A 20,943-nucleotide genomic window follows, 5' to 3' on the forward strand; every position below is an offset into this window, starting at 1 on the left:
ATAACCAGTTCTCCATTTCCTCTCTTTTTGACGTACTTCCAGTTTTTGAGACTTCAAGTGTGGCGTAAACCACTTATGTGCGTCATTAGGGCGGGAACGGCGAATATTTGTACAAGGTACATGAGCGTCAGCTGCCTGACGTAGCCAGTTAGAATAGGCTTCTTCTATGGCATCAATGTCCTTGGCCATGGGGGGAAGAGACAGAGCCAAGGTGTCCAAGAAAACTGAAATATCAATGTCCTTCCATTTTCTGACTTTCCCGCCTGTTTGGAAAGACTGCTTTTTACTCTTCTCAATGGTAAGTGTAAAGTGTATCAAAAAATGGTACGACCAGATGCAAGGGGTTATAGAAAGAATAAAAAGGGGAATATTCTGGGACCATATTTGATCAAGGCTATGCCCTTTTTCATGAGTTGGTAGATGGATCTGTTGAGTTAAGTTCAGATCTAAAAGTAAATCTTTAAGTTCTGCTGCCTGAGTGTCTAAGGCAGTAGCATCGAACCAAAGGTTAAGATCACCCAACAAAACGATTTTCGTGTAGTTAATTACAAGGGAAGCTAGTTGTTCTGCCAATGACGCAGCAAACATAGGCATAAGTTGGGGGGGGGGGGTAAATGAGGACCATTAACAGTGATCCACTGTCAGTGTCCATTTTAAAAACAATATTCTCTGACCCTGTGAGGTCAAGAGATGATAATAAAGAGAACTTGTAAGTATTGCGAATAATGGCTGCAACTCCTCCACCCCTTTTGTCGGCAGACCTGTTAGCATTTAAGATATAATAATCAGAGGGAACAGCCGCCAAAATGTGTGGTAGTGAATCTGCGTTGAGCCAAGTCTCCGTGAGGAGCAGAATGTCGGGTTGCTCAGATCGCAGCATAAAAAATATATTCATATGGTGTTTGGCCATCGAGCTAGTGTTCAAGTAAAAGCATTTAAGCTTAGTCTCTAATTCTAATAAGGGTTGAGGAGGAATGCGAGGGCTGGGATGCTTAACATTACCGACTATATAATTAGGCTTTGAAATACCGTAAGTAACGGTGCGTTTTAGTACATGCGGTAATAATGGTGGGCATAAGTTGTCTAAAGGTCTTAACAGCAGCAGATCCTGGGAGGAGTATGTGTAAATTTGACCAGGGGTTTTGGCCCCCGGCCCCAGTCGGCCGCGGACGTGCGCAGACGGCTCGACTTAAGCGCGACTTGGGCGCGCCTTCGTCGGGCCCGCTGCGCTCGTCCGCTGCGCTCCCGGATACACATTTAGTTTTAAGCCCAGCCTCACGGAAGAACTAGACCGCTAACTCCGGTCCAGCCCCACCCAAAATGGCGCCTCGCCTCGCCCTCCACACAAACGGCACCAGTCGCGGTGGAACGGGGTGGGGTACAGATGTAATGGACAACACAGTGCGCAAGATTAGTGAGTACAATTAACTTTTTTAAATTAAAATTCAGGCATAAAAAATACACAGCGCTGACATCTCGGTCATGCCAGTGCTGCAGCAATCACAACAGGTAACTGTGCGTGAGATTGTACAAGCAATCGGTTCCCCAGAGAGCAAAGTTACTGCCACCAACCTTCTGTTCTCGAGGGGCCCTGGGCGTTAGATCGTTTTAAGCCCTGCCCCACGGAAGAACTAGACCGCTAACTCCGGTCCAGCCCCACCCAAAATGGCGCCTCGCCTCGCCCTCCACACAAACGGCACCAGCCGCGGTGGAACGGGGCGGGGTACAGATGTAATGGACAACACAGTGCGCAAGATTAGTGAGTGCAATTAACTTTTTTAAATTAAAATTCAGGCATAAAAAATACACAGCGCTGACATCTCGGTCATGCCAGTGCTGCAGCAATCACAACAGGTAACTGTGCGTGAGATTGTACATGCAATCGGTTCCCCAGAGAGCAAAGTTGCTGCCACCAACCTTCTGTTCTCGAGGGGCCCTGGGCGTTAGATCGTTTTAAGCCCTGCCTCACGGAAGAACTTGTGCCCTGTCTAAAACTTGTGCTGTACATTGGAACTCAATATATCACCTATTTAACTCTTCCATATAATCCCTTATAAATAATGCCATATGTGCACCTATCGCATGAAAAGTTAAATATAGTTTGTGGGCTGTACACCACCCACATACATTTCAAAAATATGCTTTCGTAGGTTCACCGCTGTGCTGTGTCTTGGCTGCAGCTTAAATGAACTGCAGTGAGACATGGCTGAGAAAAATGCCCTTGCTATGTAGGAAAAGCCTATTTTTCTATATATTCATAAGTCACCCCTACAATTGCCTTGTAAGCCCACAGGAAAAGGTGCTAATATGTAAAGTTTGAAATAAAACATAAAAGCTATTTCACTTTATAGGCCTGGTCTGACCTTTTTTCCCCTAATAGTTTCGGTGGGATTAACATCCTCATTTTCCTCCTCTGTTTACGAACGGGCTAGAAAAGTGCTTCAAAGTAAGTCCCTGCTTAGTTTTTGAAATCAGACATAATGGTGGAATTAGATCATTTAATCAGAAAAGTAAGTTTGTAAAAATGTACTAAAGGCTGCCTGAACTAGAACTGGCTTAAAACCAAGTCTGCCACTTATCAAATCTCAAGAGCCGGAATACAAATCTGTGACTCAGAGGACAATGGCATGCTTCTGGGCCCAGGAACAGCCAATGTGTGTTAACTGCTGACTACTTAGCAGGGATTAGCTATCTGGGAGTGGAGGGGAAGAGTTGGCAAAACAACGCACAGCTTCAGCACCCACATTTGACTTGGAGATGCTAAGGAGGGTTTCTTCTGTTTATCCCCAGTACTCTCCTAACAAGTTAGACTCCAGCCACCATATGGGAAAAAACAGTTAAGAGCGTGCCAGGTAGCAGAGCGGCCAGGAAGCTGAAGAAAGGCTTGCCTGGTGGCAGCTGCGTCAGGCCATCTTCAAATAGGGGTTTCTGGATAATTTTAGAGAGGAAGAGGAAATTCTGCAAAAGAAGATGGGAGACTGGGAAATAATTGTCAGATTTGGCAGCAGAATTCCTCCAATCACTGACTATTGCACATGATATACCTGGCATCTCTACAACCACCTCCTCAGATACCATTCCTGGACCTGGAAAGACTCCATCTGAAGAAGGCAGTCATACTAAAAGAAGAATCCTCACTTCTCACTCCTGCTGGAAGCAGAAGAGACACACAAAGACTCAAGGACTAAAGGACACTTGAATCCTGCTGGCAATAGGGACTAGAACTGCTCTCCAAGGGTCAAGTGGTTGGCCTCCTGTTTACATTCTTCAGGGAACATAAAAAGCAGAAAACCTGCTGACTCCAAGAGGACCCAGCTGACTAAAGCAGACTAGACGCTGCATGAGACCTGGCTAGAGAGAGACCTGGTAGCCAAAAGCCAAACCTTTGAGTAGGACAACCCACTTGATGTATTCGACTTTCACAAATTGTTTCCCGTTTCATAGTCCATAGTGCTTGACTTTTCCTAGGCACTTTTTTGCCTTAAGAATATAAAAAGCAATATCACTGGTTCCCCTTTGGTGTCTTTTTGCACAGTACATTTTTCTATATTTTTCTATAAAGGTTTGAGAGTTTTATTCTGTTATGTTCTTCACTTTCAAAATGTTGGTACCACTTAAACGTCACATGTACTTCTTGGGGCTTGCTGAGCAAGGATTCTCAGAACTGTGTTTTAACCTAACCAAAGTGTATTTATTGAGTTGGCAGGGGTGCATGCCCCCCAAATCAATAAGCCCCTTACTGACATGGAACAGCTCAACAGCTTTTGTAACCAGAGGCTATGTTTTTTTTTAATGTTTATTGTTCAGATCATAGCATATATACCAAATACATAGTATACATAATTCTGCAGCCATAGTGCTGTATAGAACGAAACAAAAAGGAAAAGATAAATAGCAAAAGTAACCAGAGGCTATGAATGAGTACAAGTAATTCAAAGTGCAGTCATGGGGAATACATACATGGTGGAAAAGTCCTGCCATTCCCAGTACCTCTTTTGATCTTGGACAAGATATAAAGTCCCTTCTAAGACCTTACTATTTGTTTTTGATTTCTGCATGCAATTTAATAAATAATTTGGCCAAGGTTCTATAAGCAAAACATTTTAAAAATCTGTTATCAAAGAGCTAGCATTGGTTTCACACAGACCAAATTAATTTCTTTGTTTTGCTGGGAGGCAAGGCATAGTGTGTTTTTAGACAGAAGCAGGCAGAAAATTAAATAATGCCATCATTTTTAAAAGGGAGGAGACAAAGAGTCTGTACGTGATGCTATAAATCGGGCTGGTAGAAATTGACATATTTTGATCTATGGGGATTCATCCTTGGAGCTTCACTGATGTATCAGGAGATCTATAGAGAAGCAATGGAAACCCTTTCCCTAGCATGGCTTATCATTGTGCTCTCTGACTAGCCAAATCTCAGAAGCAATATTCATAATTTCCGCAATAAAACAAGACATTAATCGTTGAAAACTGTGCATGGACCTAGAAAAGCATTTCTGAAATGACAGTTCCAAATCTGTTTAAAATTAAAATGATACATTTCCAGATGGTGTACTTTAAAAACATATTCTAAGCTGTCACACTCAATAGGAAGCATCAAGCCCTGATTTCAGTGAACGATTTTGGGAGCTATTTGCTAATTTTCTTAGTGCATGTGAAGCTCCGCGAGAACAAAGATAACCTGTGTATGTGTAATGTTAATGTGGTCAGTAAAGTTTGTGCGAATGATAACATTCACAAACACTTTACCATTGCAAAACTTTGCTGTTCGGGAAGGAAATGCATTTCTTTGCCTCCCTGCCCTCTTTCCCTCCTTGCTTAGCCTCAAGTCTTTGGTTGCGCTGGGACGCCCCGTTGCTGGGGCAGCCATGCGCATTAGAAATCTGATTAATAAATAAATAAATACATTTGCGGGAGGATTTGAAGGAGACTTCTCACACAAAAAAGAAATCCGTATGGGTTTTGTTTTTACCAAAAAAAACTACTTTTGAGAAGTCTTAACCCATTCACCATTTTTTTATATTTTATTTTTAGAGTTTTATATAGCGCCAACTAGACCCGAAGATATCGGGTTTCAGAGCTCTTTGCATTGCACCAGTTTCATTACATGAGGACACATTCATTTTTGTTAGGCACGGGTAGAGTAAGTGATTTGCCCAGAATCACAGGAAGTTGAACGACGTTGCCGAAACTCGAACCCGGGGCCCCAGCTTTGAAGTCGACCGCTCTAGCTGTAAGGCTACATCCTCTCCCCTACATTATTTAAATTGTTTCCAGTTTTCTGAAGTTGGTACCTCTCTTTTGAAAGTTGTAGGCTTAGTGGCTAAAATATACAATATCTGTTAACAAGACAAACCCAGTCACTTATTCAAGAACAGTTATTAAACCGGTCCTCCATTTATATAAATAGGGGCATCAGTGCAGTTACTCTTCTTCTTTTCATGGAAAAAAAAGCTTCCAAGAACAGTACTTCCTTTGCCCACACCTTCAATGAAAATAGGACACTTTGTTTCACCTTGGTGTGCCATCTACATTATGATTCCTTTGAATATCCTTCATATTTTTCTCAGAGATTCATGACTTGTGATTCATTGCATTGACCTTTTCAAAGATAATCTGCAGGTCACCTCGCCTAATGACTGGTCTCAAGATATCCCATGATCCTTTACTTCAGGAGTAACTTTTCCCATGCCCCATCATTGGGTTTGTGTACAGGTTGTCAATATAACACCTATGCTTACCTTGTATCTGAGTCTGTGCTTGTGAACTAAAGTGACTGGTGTTGCTCAAGCCTGCTCGGGGATTGGGGGTGGACTGCGTGACCCTCATGGTCTGACGGAGCCGTTCTAGCTCACTGAAGCGGTCTGGGAAGGCCCGTGCTTGATCTTCGAGCTTTTGGCGGTGCCCTGAAATGATAAATCAATCCTGCTTAAAATCAGAAAGAAAATTTGTAAACCTAAATCTTACTGTGTGGCAATAGCCAAATATTTGAATATTTCATCCGAGGTCACTCTTTCAGATGTTAGCATTTTGGAATAAATGTGAAATGTGTTGGTTTTCACATGAAAATAAACACAATGCAGAAAGGCACGCATTAAACATTTGCCAACATACTTAATAATATTTTAGACTAAACCTATGGATTGAACCTTCAAGTAATCATAATTAGGAATCTTAACATTTTAATTCTGTAGAGAATTGATGGCCTGGTTTGGAGTTGGGTGATAGTGGAACACTCTGATTTTGGAAAGAAATAGCGAATGTGGGGGAGAAATCTCTACACTTTAGGAATAATGTGGTGGAGGGACTTCTCCACCAAATTATCTTTTAGAAAACAGAGGATTGTTTTTTACTATCCTATTGAAAATCTCTCTTGTAATCTCACTGGTCAATTTCGATTTTTATCTGTTCAGCGAGTCTGATTAAGAAGCTCAAGAATGGATTCTCTTTTTCTAACTCACATTATAAAATGTCTAACATTTTTCCATGACCACAGAACTTATTCTACAACCAAATTTGTCTTCAAGCTGATCCATTCTGCATGTTGAACATCAACTGATTTTCTTTCCTTTCCTAAATCAGGATCCAGTCTTTGAGTGGGACCGCCACTCTTGATTCCCTCGATTGTTTGGCTTACCAAAGATTAATAGCAGTGAGTGCACCTCAGACAGTTCTGTACCTCTAGAAGCATCTTGAAATAGTTGGGGTGAACGAGGGGATTTGATTGAAATAATATGACATTGATTGAGATTTCTATCATGGGAGACATTCATGGAGAGAAGCTCTGCCTTGCAGTCAATTTGTTTCTTTCTACGAGATGTTAAAAGACATTGGGTACATCCAAGAACCTTCTCCAAATGGGGTTAGTGCCAGAATATCATAGAACAAATGTTGTGCTACAAAAATGCCCTAGCAACAATATAGAGTACTCACATATTGCGGTACGTATATAGAGGTAAGTACAGATTTACTATGCTCAGTAGATAGATGTGAAGTTAAGAACAGTAATACTATACTTACCTGAGCATCCTTATAAACGACATTTCAAGCACTCCCAAACCTACCTGTTGCTCCTTGCCGATGACAGACAAAAAACAAGTACGCTGAGATGCAAGCACTGACTGCACCAGCATTGATGGCGGAACACTCTTCTACCTGTGAATCATTGAAAGTGTTGGAAAACACTCTAAACTACATCTACCATGATGCATCTGGGATAACTAGTACTGTTTCACCAGCTGTGTGTTTTCTCGCCGTGATCCCCGTGATTGCTAGCTTTGTCCCACTGAATTAGGGAAGGGCTTTGGTAAGGACCTTCCAGTTGGAATTGTTTGGGCTGTGGCTAAAAGGATACTCCATGAAGGAGGGTTCAGGAAGGGAAATAGAAGGATAATTAGGTATTATTTTTATTTTCAGTAGTATCTTTAATTTGTTGGCAGCAGGACCCCAGCCAGGGGTATGGACGCACTTTATAGATGTAAGGGCCAGATGAGGAGAAGCAGGGTTTGCAGAAATAAACATCACCTTCTGGTAATAAACCAGAGCACTTCCCCATCCTATCAAACGGCGCTGAAATTGGACGAACGGGTAAAGTGGACTTGGTTCCTGTCAAAAGCTTGTGGAGAACTATTGTCTGTGGTTGTACCAAGCTGCCAGCGTTAATTTCATATCAGTGAGTTAGCAAAGAGCATTTAGGCACTGTAAACCTTGCACAATAATGAATATAACCTAGATTTGAGCCTTTGTGTGGACATGGAAATAGTGTACAGTGAGTAGGGAAACCGGTGTGCAAAAAACAACATCCTGCCAAGAGAGGGCTGTACACTGGCTATCATAAAACACATGGCATCAGCAGGTGTAGCGTTTGGACAGATCTCGAACAGGAAGTGACAGCATAAGGTATAATACGTTTTACGCTTTCTGTGCCTTGACCTATGTAGTTGACCAGAAGGACTCGCAGCTGCGAGGGTCTCAGGAAATATAGCATTTGGCCAAAACGCCCCTAATTTCTTTTGCTGAATCAAAAAACGCATACCCATATAGTAAAGCATGAAGCCCTGCGCCGGGGTCTGAATAGCCCAACAAACAAACATATATTGGCAGAGAAAGCTAGTGCCCCAGCTTAAGGCTTAAGCCAAGGCCACTAAGCATGGGCGTAAAATCCGCTCCGCTCGCGGATTTTTCGGATTTTCGGCAAATCCGCAATCCCCGAACGCTCGCGAATTTGTCGAAAATCCGTGAATCCGCTCGCGGCGGATTTTTTGCTTGGTTGCGGCGCGCGGCGTGGTGCACGGCGTTCACTTTCCGTCATTTTAGCGTTTGCCGAGTTGTTTTTCTTTGCGAGTGACGCGCCATTTTAGATCTTGCTGCGTGTTCCCGCGGGAGTTTGTCGCCCGCGAATACGTACTCGCGGCTTGCCACCTTGCACAGCACACCTCGCGAGAGTTCGCAATTGCGAACATGTAGTTGCGGCGGAAAGGAACAATCTCGCACTTGCGAAATAGAGATTTTGCAATTTCGCACAAGAAAATCACCAGCAAACAGGATAAACCTTCAGAAAATTATGATTTTTATCAGAATCACTCCTCAGGTTGACATTTGCATGGCCTTTTTTTTTGCAAGGAGTCCATTTTGGGGGGGGGGGGGAGGAAGGAAGTGCCCCACAGTCTCCAACTTCCTGTTCCTGTCCAGCAGGCTCCTCCCAGTGCTTTGTCCATCTCCTGGTCACTTTCATTTGGATCTGGAGCTGGAAGGATTACTTTTTGTGGGTGCTGCTGGATATTTGGATTTGAGGCCTTTTTGACTGTCTTTGGATCACTTTTGGATTAGAAATCAACTTTCACAAGTAAGTTTGTTTGGGGCATTACAGTTGCTGCAAGTACAATTTTGGAACTTTTTCAGAAAATTAAATAAATTATATTGTGGGTAGCCACAGTATCCAGTAGGACCAGGGTTGGTTATGGGTGCATGATACAACTGTTTTGTTGAATTTAAACACCATTGAGGCCATGGATGGGCTGGGATTGTGCAGATTTTATTGTTTTTTGTCGTTTTTTTGGGCCTGCTGGTGTGGCCCTTTGCCCAGGGGTGGTGAGTGTTGCATGGGCCTAGTCTTTCTGTGGGGTGTCTTCTTGAATTTAAACATAATTGAGGCCATGGATGGGCTGGGATTGTGCTTATTTTATTGTTTTTTGTCGTTTTTGGGGGGCTGCTGGTGTGGCCTTTTGCTTGCCCGGGGTGGTGGTGGTGCATGGACTGAGTGTGCCTGTGGTGTTGTCTCACTCTCTTTGATGTAAACATCATGGATGGCATTGGATTGTGGTGATTTCTGGCTGTTTTTCTGTTTTTTGGGGGTGTACTGTTGATGTGGTCTGGCCATGTGGGTGGTGGTGGTGGCCATCTTGAGTGCTGGCTGGTACAGGCAACATGTGCTTGGGGTGTAAGGGGGCCATTTTGAGGAGAGGCAGTGTCTGAGGCCTGCACTTATTTTGCCTACTTTTCATCCCTTATGCCCAGGGGTAGTGAGTGTTGCATGGGCCTAGTGTTTCTGAGGGGTGTCTTCTTGAATTTAAACACCATTGAGGCCATGGATGGGCTGGGATTGTGCAGATTTTATTGTTTTTTGTCGTTTTTTTGGGCCTGCTGGTGTGGCCCTTTGCCCAGGGGTGGTGAGTGTTGCATGGGCCTAGTCTTTCTGTGGGGTGTCTTCTTGAATTTAAACATAATTGAGGCCATGGATGGGCTGGGATTGTGCTTATTTTATTGTTTTTTGTCGTTTTTGGGGGGCTGCTGGTGTGGCCTTTTGCTTGCCCAGGGGTGGTGGTGGTGCATGGACTGAGTGTGCCTGTGGTGTTGTCTCACTCTCTTTGATGTAAACATCATGGATGGCATTGGATTGTGGTGATTTCTGGCTGTTTTTCTGTTTTTTGGGGGTGTACTGTTGATGTGGACTGTGGTGGTGGCCATCTTGAGTGCTGGCTGGTACAGGCAACATGTGCTTGGGGTGTAAGGGGGCCATTTTGAGGAGAGGCAGTGTCTGAGGCCTGCACTTATTTTGCCTACTTTTCATCCCTTATGCCCAGGGGTAGTGAGTGTTGCATACTTGCATGTCCCTAGTCTTTCTGTGGGGTGTCTTCAATGTAAACATCATGGATGGCATGGGATTGTGCTCATTTTTCTGTGTTTTGTCGATTTTTTGGGGTGTATAACTGAACTGATGTTCCTCTGTCTTCCATTGCTTTTAGGTGCACAAGAAGACTCAATAGAACCACCAGTGCCAGGAAGAAGTCCTGCAGCGGTGTGTGCAGCATAACGTCACGCGACGTCACGTCTGGACACAGAACCCTCTGCAACTCGTGCAACTGCTGCCTGCTGACCTGCTCTGAAGAAGATGGCCCCAAAAAAAGTAACCCGTAGCTCCTCTAGCAAGAAAGGTGCCAGTAAGGAGCAGAAGAAGCAAGTTACCAAGGACACTGGTGTGCCGCCCGCCCCTTTTTTTGTGAGTAAAAAAAAAAGTATGCCTGCAGCAGCTGCAGCGGGATCTGCTGGGGACCAAGCTGGCAGCAGCACCCCCGCTCCATTGGGCTCAGTGCCACCACCACCACCACGCCAACTTAAGTCCAAGCCCTTGAGTGCTGCAGAGGCAGCCAGTATACTTCTTCAATCACCATCGACCAGTGATGTTGGCTCATCGCAAGAAAGCAGCAGCAATGTCCCTCAATCAACACAGGTTGTTGTAGCTCATCTGACGAGTGTTGAACAACCACAGCGGCAACAACAATCACATGTGCAAGTACAAGCCCAAGTACATGTGGAAGGAGAGGCAGCGCAAGGAGATGCGCATGCAGAGGTGCATGGAGGGTCACAACAAGTGCCCACAATAGTTGTTCCTCCCGAAGTAGGGGCACATCAGGAAATCGACAATCAAGGCGAGGTATCATTTGAGGAAGCCACTCCTCCTGATGATCCTTCATTGTCTTCCACAACCCTAGCAAGGAAGAGATCAAGGGTGGTGTCTACATCCTCTTCAAGCACACCTCCTTCTGATGATACGGATCAAACTTGGGAACCAGCACCACAGCCGTCTGAGAGTGAGGCACACCATGATCCAACAAAGGTACTTAAGCGTAAAAGGAAGCTCGTCCAAAGTCTCAGACTTATGGAGTGTGATGAGGCTCAACAAGAAGTGGCGGATACTGCTGCTGATGAAGACTCTGCCAACGACGACCCAGTCATCATAAAGGTCACTGCAGCCCCAGCGGGCATGCAGCAAACAGACATTTTGACCCTAGCCCGAAGAGCTGCTGCGCGTGATGATGATGATGATGATGTTGTCGATGAGGAGGCAGTGGAAACACCACAATCATTGGAGTTAAGTAGTACACCAACTCGTCCCGCTTCCATATTTCTTTCTGGCAAGAAGAGACCTGCGTCAACCTCGACCTTAATTAGTGGCGGTGAAAGTGGAAAACGTACAAAAGTTGGCCAATCCAGATCCTCCACTTCATCTGGCATTAGCTTCATGACCACCACCACCACCAGTATCGCCGCCTCCTCCAGGTCCCACAGACACTTCAAGTCCCCAGTTTGGGACTTCTTTACTGTTTGTCCCAAAAATCCAAGGTTTGCCATTTGTACCCTTTGTAAGCTTGCAGTTAGTCGTGGTAAGCCAGGTAGCAACTATGGTACCGGCGGCCAGAGTGGTCATCTTGACAGAAAGCACGGTGTCCAATGGTTTGCGCACCTAGCTGCGATCAAGAAAGGCCAAAATCAAGGAAACGTTGATGTTTCATCTGATGTTGACGAGCAGGAAGAAGACGTGTCAAACACTTCCCTTACACCCAGTACCCCTCTCAGCAGCACACCCAATGTGAGGCACACTAAGAGTGTTGGAGCGAGTGAGACACCAACGCACAAAAGTTCACCAGCGAGCAAAATTGGGTCAACGAAGTCATTATCAGCCCGTAAATGCTTGGTCCAGGCCAACATTAGAACAATGCTTACTTCAGACGTGCCATATGAACGCAACCACCCACTGACGCGTCTGTATAACACTAAGCTGGCTAAAATGCTAGCTGTGGACCTTCTACCTTTTTCTTTTGTAGAAGCGGTAGGTTTTCTTGAATTAGTTGCAACGCTCTGCCCTAAATGGAAGGTTCCGAGCCGGTTCTATTTTGCCAGAGTTGCGGTTCCAGCACTACATGAAGATGTGCTGCAGGCGATTGGGGCAGCTTTGCAGAAGAGTGCTGTTCACACAATACATCTGACAACAGACATGTGGACCAGTGGCCCAGGCGATGATTACATGTGCATCACTGCACACTGGGTCTCTTTTTCAGGTGTTATAGCAAAGCTAAACGCAGGTGTTGACCCGGACCAAGTTTTCAAAGCTGCTCGGAAACATGCAACACTAGCCATGTTTGCCTTGGAGAAAAGTCACACAGCAGAAAACCTTTTGGAAGAGTTTGACAAAAAGGTGTTGTCAATGCTATCCCCCCTAAAACGCAAGATTGGTTATGTTTCCACGGATAATGGCGCCAATGTAGTTAAGGCCATGTCACAGGGTCACCATGTTAGAGTGCCGTGTTTGGCGCACTGTATCAACCTGGTAGTTCAAAAATTCTTGAGTGATAAAGAGAGTCCAGCGTTCGAGGTAATGGCCACCTGCCGCAAAATGTGCAACCATTTCAGCCATTCTTTTAAGGCCCGGAAGCATCTGCGGAGACTGCTACTTCAACGTGGAATGCCAGTGAAAGCACTCATCCAGGAGGTGGCAACACGTTGGAACTCAACCTTCTACATGCTTGAGCGTCTGCATGAGCAGTATACGGTACTCGATCACTATTTCTTGACAGAGGCTACATCTCAGAAGGAGGACCTGCGGATGAGTAAGGCGCAATGGGCCATAGTTAAAAGCCTGACAGACATGCTTCGTCCTTTTGAGTTCTTCACGCGTGCAGTCAGCCAGGAGGACTGTAATTTGGGAAAAGCTATCCCATTGTTGTGCATACTGGAGCACCAACTGATGGCGGTTTCTTCTGAGTTTGAAAAAGATGAAAAAAAAAAAAACCATTTCATTTTGTCTGAGAAATTATTACATCGCCTACGTGGTGATGAACGTCTTAAAAACATCAACTCAGATCAGCATTACATTTGTGCTACTATTCTGGATCCACGCTACAAAAAGGCGCTGGCAGACAACGCATTCTTTCCTTTCACTGATGCAGATGTTCAAAAGTACAAACATTGGTTAGCCTGGTCAGCCAAGAGGTTTGAAAAAGAACGGCAGGTTATTGAAGGAGAAGCCAGTACATCAGCATCAGCATCAGCAGGCCATCCGCAGTCACAAGAATCCACTTCTGCACCTGTGGCTGGGGCACAAGTGACCTCTCAGCCGTTAAAGACACCGGCAACTGGATCATCTGCACCACACACAATGACAACACTAACAGTGGCTGGGGAGGAGGATTGGCTAAGTTTGATGGGGTATGGTTCTCTAAAAAATGTCACAGGCACAGCAAAAAGTAAGCAAAGTGGAGGAACAGTTGATGACCTTGAGTCGATGGTGCAGGACTATCTGAATGACTCAACAGTGGTCTTTCTTAATGAGGAGCCATTGCAGTATTGGCATGGCAAAAAACAATTGTGGCCACAGCTCTACAACCTGGCTATAAACTATTTGTCTTGCCCACTCGCAAGTGTGTCTTCTGAACGTGTTTTCAGTGCTGCTGGTGGCATTGTAACTGCCAAACGGAGCCGCCTATCGCCCAAAAATGTGGAGCGGCTGACAATGATCAAGATGAATCAGCACCTCATACCACCAGATTACAAAGTGCGAGAAAGCACGCCACATGAAGACGATGAGGACAGCAACGTAGATGAGGGGATTTTTTCTCTGTTCGGTGCCACTGACCTCATCCAGCCTGAATTCGCAGAGTATGATGACGAAATCTTGTTCTTATTCCCTGACACCGAGCCCTGAAAATGAGACAATCAATCAAGAACTTTCTTTTTCGTCCTTATTCACTTTTATTCCTGTGTGCTTTGTGTCTCTCTTTCTTTGTTTTGCACAGTTAATTTAATTCAAACTTTAATCACCTAATCCCAAAAAGAAGACCATCATCAGAACTGTCTTCACTTGTTTGCTTATTGATTTGAAGGTGCCGCAGTCTACATTCCTCAGGTTCACAAGTTCTGAAGAACATGCTCCTCTATCCTCCTCCTCCAGACTGCGATTTCCCTCCAAGCAGAGTGCTGGATTACGCACAATGAAGAAAGACTCAGCACTTGTGGGGGTGTTGTACTTCTTTGCGGGTGAGTTGACGGTTTTGGGCCCATTGCTGTGAAGCTCTAATAATGGACAAAAGTGTTTTGGACCAAATATGAGGTGGAAATTTCTTGCCGTTTTTGCTGACTTGCTTGCCTTTGAGGTGCTCTTTGGCGGGGTTCCGGGGGTTTGTGTGTAATTTTTGGTGTCTGTCGAAGCACTGCTGCGACAGTCTAATCTTGATTGCATTTGCTTTTCAGGAAATCCGTGGTGGAAAACAGGAGTTATGATGATTGATGATGACCTAGCTGCACAGCGCGTTACTTTGGACCGAAGGCCGAGAGATATTGTAAGTATGAGATTTAGCTTTTTCGCTGTTTGGGGGTGTTGTCGGGTGTTTTTTTGCGGGTGGGTTGGCGCCGGCGGGTCTTGCCTGGGGCATTCCTGGGAAGGTCTAATACCGGATACAAGTGTTTTGGACAAAATCCATAAGGAACAGCCTTTTTTTTGCCATTTCTTCAGACATCTTGCTCAATGTAGCGTTTTGGGGGGCTTCCTGCTGTTCGTGGGTGGGTTGCGGCCGGGGTCTCTGTCGAAGCACTGCTGCGACAGTCTAATCTTGATTGCATTTGCTTTTCAGGAAATCCGTGGTGGAAAACAGGAGTTATGATGATTGATGATGATGACGACCTAGCTGCACAGCGCCGCGTTTGGACCGAAGGCCGAGAGACATTGTAAGTATGAGATTTAGCTTTTTCGCTGTTTGGTGGTGTTGTGTCGCGTGTTTTTTTGCGGGTGGGTTGGCGCCGGCGGGTCTTGCCTGGGGCATTCCTGGGAAGGTCTAATACCGGATACAAGTGTTTTGGACAAAATCCATAAGGAACAGCCTTTTTTTTGCCATTTCTTCAGACATCTTGCTCAATGTAGCGTTTTGGGGGGCTTCCTGCTGTTCGTGGGTGGGTTGCGGCCGGGGTCTCTGTCGAAGCACTGCTGCGACAGTCTAATCTTGATTGCATTTGCTTTTCAGGAAATCCGTGGTGGAAAACAGGAGTTATGATGATTGATGATGATGACGACCTAGCTGCACAGCGCCGCGTTTGGACCGAAGGCCGAGAGACATTGTAAGTATGAGATTTAGCTTTTTCGCTGTTTGGTGGTGTTGTGTCGCGTGTTTTTTTGCGGGTGGGTTGGCGCCGGCGGGTCTTGCCTGGGGCATTCCTGGGAAGGTCTAATACCGGATACAAGTGTTTTGGACAAAATCCATAAGGAACAGCCTTTTTTTTTGCCATTTCTTCAGACATCTTGCTCAATGTAGCGTTTTGGGGGGCTTCCTGCTGTTCGTGGGTGGGTTGCGGCCGGGGTCTCTGTCGAAGCACTGCTGCGACAGTCTAATCTTGATTGCATTTGCTTTTCAGGAAATCCGTGGTGGAAAACAGGAGTTATGATGATTGATGATGATGATGACGACCTAGCTGCACAGCGCCGCGTTTGGACCGAAGGCCGAGAGACATTGTAAGTATGAGATTTAGCTTTTTCGCTGTTTGGTGGTGTTGTGTCGGGTGTTTTTTTGCGGGTGGGTTGGCGGGTCTTGCCTGGGGCATTCCTGGGAAGGTCTAATACCGGCTAGAAGTTAGTTGGACAAAATCCATAAGGAAACACCAGTTTTGGCACTTTGTAAGTTAGGGTTCGTTAGGGTTAGCCCTAGCAGCAGGATTGCATGTGTTTAGGGGGGTTCTATTGCAACGCGGTTCTGTTGTTGTAGAGCACTGTTGGAGCGATGCTGGCTATGGATACTTTTGCTTGCAGGCAAGTGGTTTGAATACAATCCACGGTCTGTATTTGGGTCTACTGTTACTTTCAAAGTACGTTTTGTAACCATTTTTCTGCTAGGCATCATCAAAGTGTGACTTTTTGAACCACACAGTGTACATACCTTTTATTTATTTATCAGTGGTATTGTAATAGCACTTCCTGTTTTCCGTTCAATAATTACAGGCCGGGTTTCAGTCAACATCCGCCAGGCAGGCAGTGGACAGGGTGTCTCTTCTGTCAGTGGTCACCACCACATTGATGGACGAAGCGTCAGCTGGAATGGAGGAGTGCCGCCAATAAGAGGAATTGTTTGCTGCATGCAACTTACTTACCAATTTCAACAGGACAACTCCAACAACATACGCAATACAGATACAGTATCCATTGTTGTCTTTTATTCTATGAGTGTGACTGCATGTGCTTACCTTTACTTTGTAACCAAAGATTGTCTGTAAACTCTGTATCTTCAATTATTGTTTGTCCATGCTCTGCTTTTTTTTTCTTCTCTCAACAAAACCTACCCAAAAAGAAACCCCCATTCCCATCCATTTTACAAACCCTAACCCTCTTCCCCCGGGCTGTGTTGTTTTGCTTGATGTCTGACTAAAATGACATCAATAATTCCACACACTTGCTGGGGAGGATAAGGTGATAGCAGCAACAGGCTGGTGAAGGAATACGAGGATATCTTCTAGACTTACTCAGCTTCAGTACTATATCTTCTAGTAGTAGTAGCCAATGTCAAATAAATTCAACGCAAGTACTAGTTATACTTGCAATACTTTACCATTTGTTAGGCTACATTATGGCACTGTTCTAGTGTACTGTCACCTGCTATTTTCTCGATCGTACCGTAACCGTTGTAATGCTACAGTAAGGAGTACAAACAAGGTTTCGTTTTCTTTTTTTCCATAGGCATGCAACTGCCACTGTGTCACACCACTAGTAACACCGCAATGAGGAAATGTCACCCGCCCAGGAATGACAACGTTAATCCCCATTTCACCTGGAGCCAGCCCTGGGCCTAGCCCTAATTTCTAACACAAATTACAGGTAAGATAAGCGTTTGGTGGGAGGTAGTATAATGGAGTATTATTTCGGAGTAGACAAGAGTTTGACGGTTGTACTACTAAAGTCCTACGACTGTTCAGGAAAACAAAGTTACTGTTACACCCCCGCCCCCCACCCACCAGACTGAAAAGCAGTAAAAAACAGGTATGGTCAGATAAAGTAGTTGAAAAATATATTTATTTATCCCTAACAAAATAATCTCCCTCACCCACCCTAACCCCAACGATTGTCTCTGAAACGTCCCAAAACGATCCCAACTCCCAAATCCCACCCCCCAAAAGTCTATAAAAAAAGGGCAAGGGACACTCCACTACTGGAGGGTGCTGGTGCTGGTGCATGATGCGGCATGGGCATCATACTCCTTGCGGAGGGTGGCAAGCTCGGAGCGGAGGCCCTTAACCAAGGTCTTATACCTCAGGACCTCCTGCTCCAGGTTGGACATGCGGACTCGTAGGCGGTGTTGGCGTTCCTTGCAGCTCCTGTGGGGGGCAGCTGGTGTTTCGGGTGCTTGGCGGTGGCGGTCGGCTTTCTTAGCCCGGCTCGGTCCCGCTGGTTTAGTCACGGAGGAGGATGCAGTCGAAGATGTTGCCCCGCTCGACTGCGTGTCCTCCTCCTCCTCCAGGGCCACCAGCCGCCGATACTCGGCGACTGTGGCCTCCAGCCTCCGTTGCCGGGCCAATCTAGCCTGCTCCCTCCTTGTTGTTGATTTGGAAGAAGGAGCAACTATATGAAGAAAGAAAGACATAGTCTGTAACCAATGCTCCTTATTAATAACACAAAGTGATTGAGCCGAAAGTTGGGTCACAGAGTACAAGTAGCAAATTGAAAGCACAGTACATAACTATTGAGGACAGTATCTATGTAACCCTCCCACTTCTGCATCCTTGCTCTAACAGTAGTGGTAGTTTAATGAACTAATTCTACGACCACTATGGACTTCCATTACAGTCGACTATGACAGTACACCAGTCTTATTCTTCTTCTTCTCTCTTGTTTAGGGAAATGGGTACGTTATCTTATGCAAGCCGGCAGAATGACATGGACACAGCACAGTGAAGTTGCACCCGAGAAAAAAAGTTGCACACCATGATGATGGAGACAGACTTGCGTTACTGTACCGGTCCAGTACATGCAGGTGGTGAAGCTATTACTTTTCTATTACGGGTGGCACTGAGAATACTCTGTTACAAGGGCTACTGCTTAATTAATTTACCTTTCACCCTACAGTGCAAATGAGTACTAGAAAAGGAAACTGAAGAAGCTAACTAATTTGATTATCTATCACTTCACATGGGACGTATTTAATGACAGATGAGATGACTTTAGGTGCTTTGCTTAATATTGAGTGAACACAGTGATACACCCACACATGAATGACGTACTACAAGTAAACTAAAGTTATTAAGAGAGGTACGGAGTGTCCACCGTAATAACCAGATATATGCTGTGAATGCAAACGCAATACAAAGTACTGCTACTATTCATGGTAGTATTGGACACATTTACAATTTCTTTTCCTTGCCTTCCCTGCACTGGGACGGACGTGCGGGTGCGGTGGTACATGCTCTTCAAGGTAACACTTACTTCACCTGGCGACCATCTACTCTCTCTAGATACACATTTGCTATGTAAGAGTCAGAGAATACCATGCTCCAGGCATCCATTCATTCAAAGTATACGCACACATACAGTTTCTGTTTCACCCACCCAGGCTGCTGTCCTTCCACCCATCCTTGCTTCATCATTGACCCAGCCATGCACCATACCATATTCTTTCCTTCCCAGCCACCTCTGGGTCCAAGCAAACACATATCGTTCTTCTTTGCCAGCCATCATACAAGTTCGCGTCCCACTTACTTACACCCTTCTTTCGCTTTTCGTTCATCCCATCCATCACGTTCGTCTAAGAACTTATTGGGATTCTTCTCACCAAAAACTTCACAGCTAAGTCGAAGTACATTTCGAGGAGGCTACTACCTGGTTGATTTGTAATTGTAATACACCCGTGCAGAAAGCACACTATGCAGTCTTCAATCTCAATAAGTAAGGAATATATAGCTTACCTGTTTCCGCCACCACCGTTTGATCCCCCACAGGAACGGCCACCAGCTCTTCTACCGCCGCATCCTCCCCAGAGGCCTCCGAGTCCAAGTCCAACACATCAGCCACCTCCGCGCTGGCCCCGTCACCAGATGTTACACCTACAAAGTACATTTAAGAAAGTTAGAATACACCACTCACTACTATATAATATTTGGTCTAGGAGAAATGTTAAAAAAACAGAATACAATGTAATAATTTGTGACTGTCTACTCCATAGTAAAAATGTCCCATTTTCCAGGGAAGGCTGTTGTCTTGCTGCACTTTTATGCACAACTGATGAATGCTTGCTTTTGATTTTTAACACGCACCACTTTTTCTCCTAACAGACAGAAGCTTGACTCCTGAGTCCTAAGAACACGACCAGGATCAAGTTCAAAGTAGGTGAGAGTTCGGCTCGACCACAAGAAATGTGTCCAATTAATCGTCAGCACTAACCACTTTTCCGTTTACAGTTAAATAGTTTTATGACAAAGTAGATTTCAATAAATGTGTTTACTTTTAATAAAGCTTTTACACTTAAATAGACTCTGTGGTTTTTGTTCCTCTAGACTAGAGTGGATGAGCTAAAGGTTTTGGAATTTTTGCAAGCATGAGTGCCTCTGACACTTCTTGACTGTGCTGTGACTCCGTACTACTCTCTTGTCCTGCGTACGATAATCTAGAGATCATTGGGGATCTATAATCGGTGACTTCGGGAGCTGAATGACTCTGCCACACTATCTAGTCAGTAAGGAGACAGTGCATAGAGGTATTGCTGAATATAATGGGAGTCCAATGGAATTGCCAAATGTCCAATCTTAGTTAGCTACACAGACAGACTAATAAGAATAGTCTAGTAATACCACAGGGAGTCATATTCGAGGCAGGATAAGAATTTATATCCAGTCTACAAGAAGATCAAAGACGATTTAGAAAAAATCGAATGAGGAACGCTAGGAAAAAATAGGTACTGTTTAGTAAAATGTAAACTTACTGGGGCCAGCAAAGGAGCCCTCGCCTGCCCGATCCTGGCCTGCATCCTCAGCACCCTCCTCCTGTGTCCTCTTGCCCTTGGGGGGAGCTGATGTACAACATGAAAGAAAGAAAAACCATAAAACATGGATGAGATTTTTCAACCAAATCAAACATTTCAAAAGAACAATAACAACATATTTTGGAAAAATAGCAAATAGATAGACAACTATTCCACGGGATCTATCTCATGTGGTATACTACGTTATTCGTATTGCCTGATTTGCGGAACGTTGACTTAGAAAGTTCCTATGTAACTCAATAAACAGACTACTAAAGAGGTTTGCCTAGGCCTGGCACTGCAGGCAGTAGTGCACAACACGTGACAGACAAAGTCCATCCTGCTTGCAGATCAGTGAATACTCAAACTATCAATCCACCCGCCACCACCGCCACTATTTCTTCTGATAGCCATGTGACTGTCTAAAGGAAGGACACTGGACTTCAGTCTGTTGGGGCTGATTTATAAGTCCCTTGCGGAAGTTGCGGCTGATTTTCCTCCATTGTTGCGTGCCTTTTCTGACGCAGCGGCAGAACAAAAGACTCGCCATGGTGTTGGTGCGGCGTATATATTAAAAAAAAAAACACATATGGGCATATGGGCGATGCATCACGTTGTAAAGCCCTGCGCCATCAGGGGGCGTTCCGGCGCAAGGGAGGGCGTACCTGCGCAGGAAC

The 20,943-nt window shown here is 45.0% G+C and overlaps 1 protein-coding gene across 3 annotated transcripts in view; it reads right to left on the reverse strand.

The window, feature by feature from the left end:
- The window catches only part of RUNX3 (RUNX family transcription factor 3), a 542,293-nt gene that overhangs the window by 93,791 nt on the left and 427,559 nt on the right, over positions 1–20,943 (reverse strand). For all 3 annotated transcript variants that reach the window (XR_013608734.1, XR_013608735.1, XM_078681272.1), the window contains exon 8: positions 5,744–5,908. Coding sequence is in view for 1 of the 3 variants with exons in the window: in XM_078681272.1 (XP_078537398.1) it covers positions 5,744–5,908 (165 nt within the window). In the remaining 2 variants the exon portion in view is untranslated. The remainder of the gene's footprint in view (positions 1–5,743; positions 5,909–20,943) is intronic.

This window comes from Lissotriton helveticus, chromosome 3_1 (assembly GCF_964261635.1).
Source record: "Lissotriton helveticus chromosome 3_1, aLisHel1.1, whole genome shotgun sequence".
Classification (NCBI taxonomy): domain Eukaryota; kingdom Metazoa; phylum Chordata; class Amphibia; order Caudata; family Salamandridae; genus Lissotriton; species Lissotriton helveticus.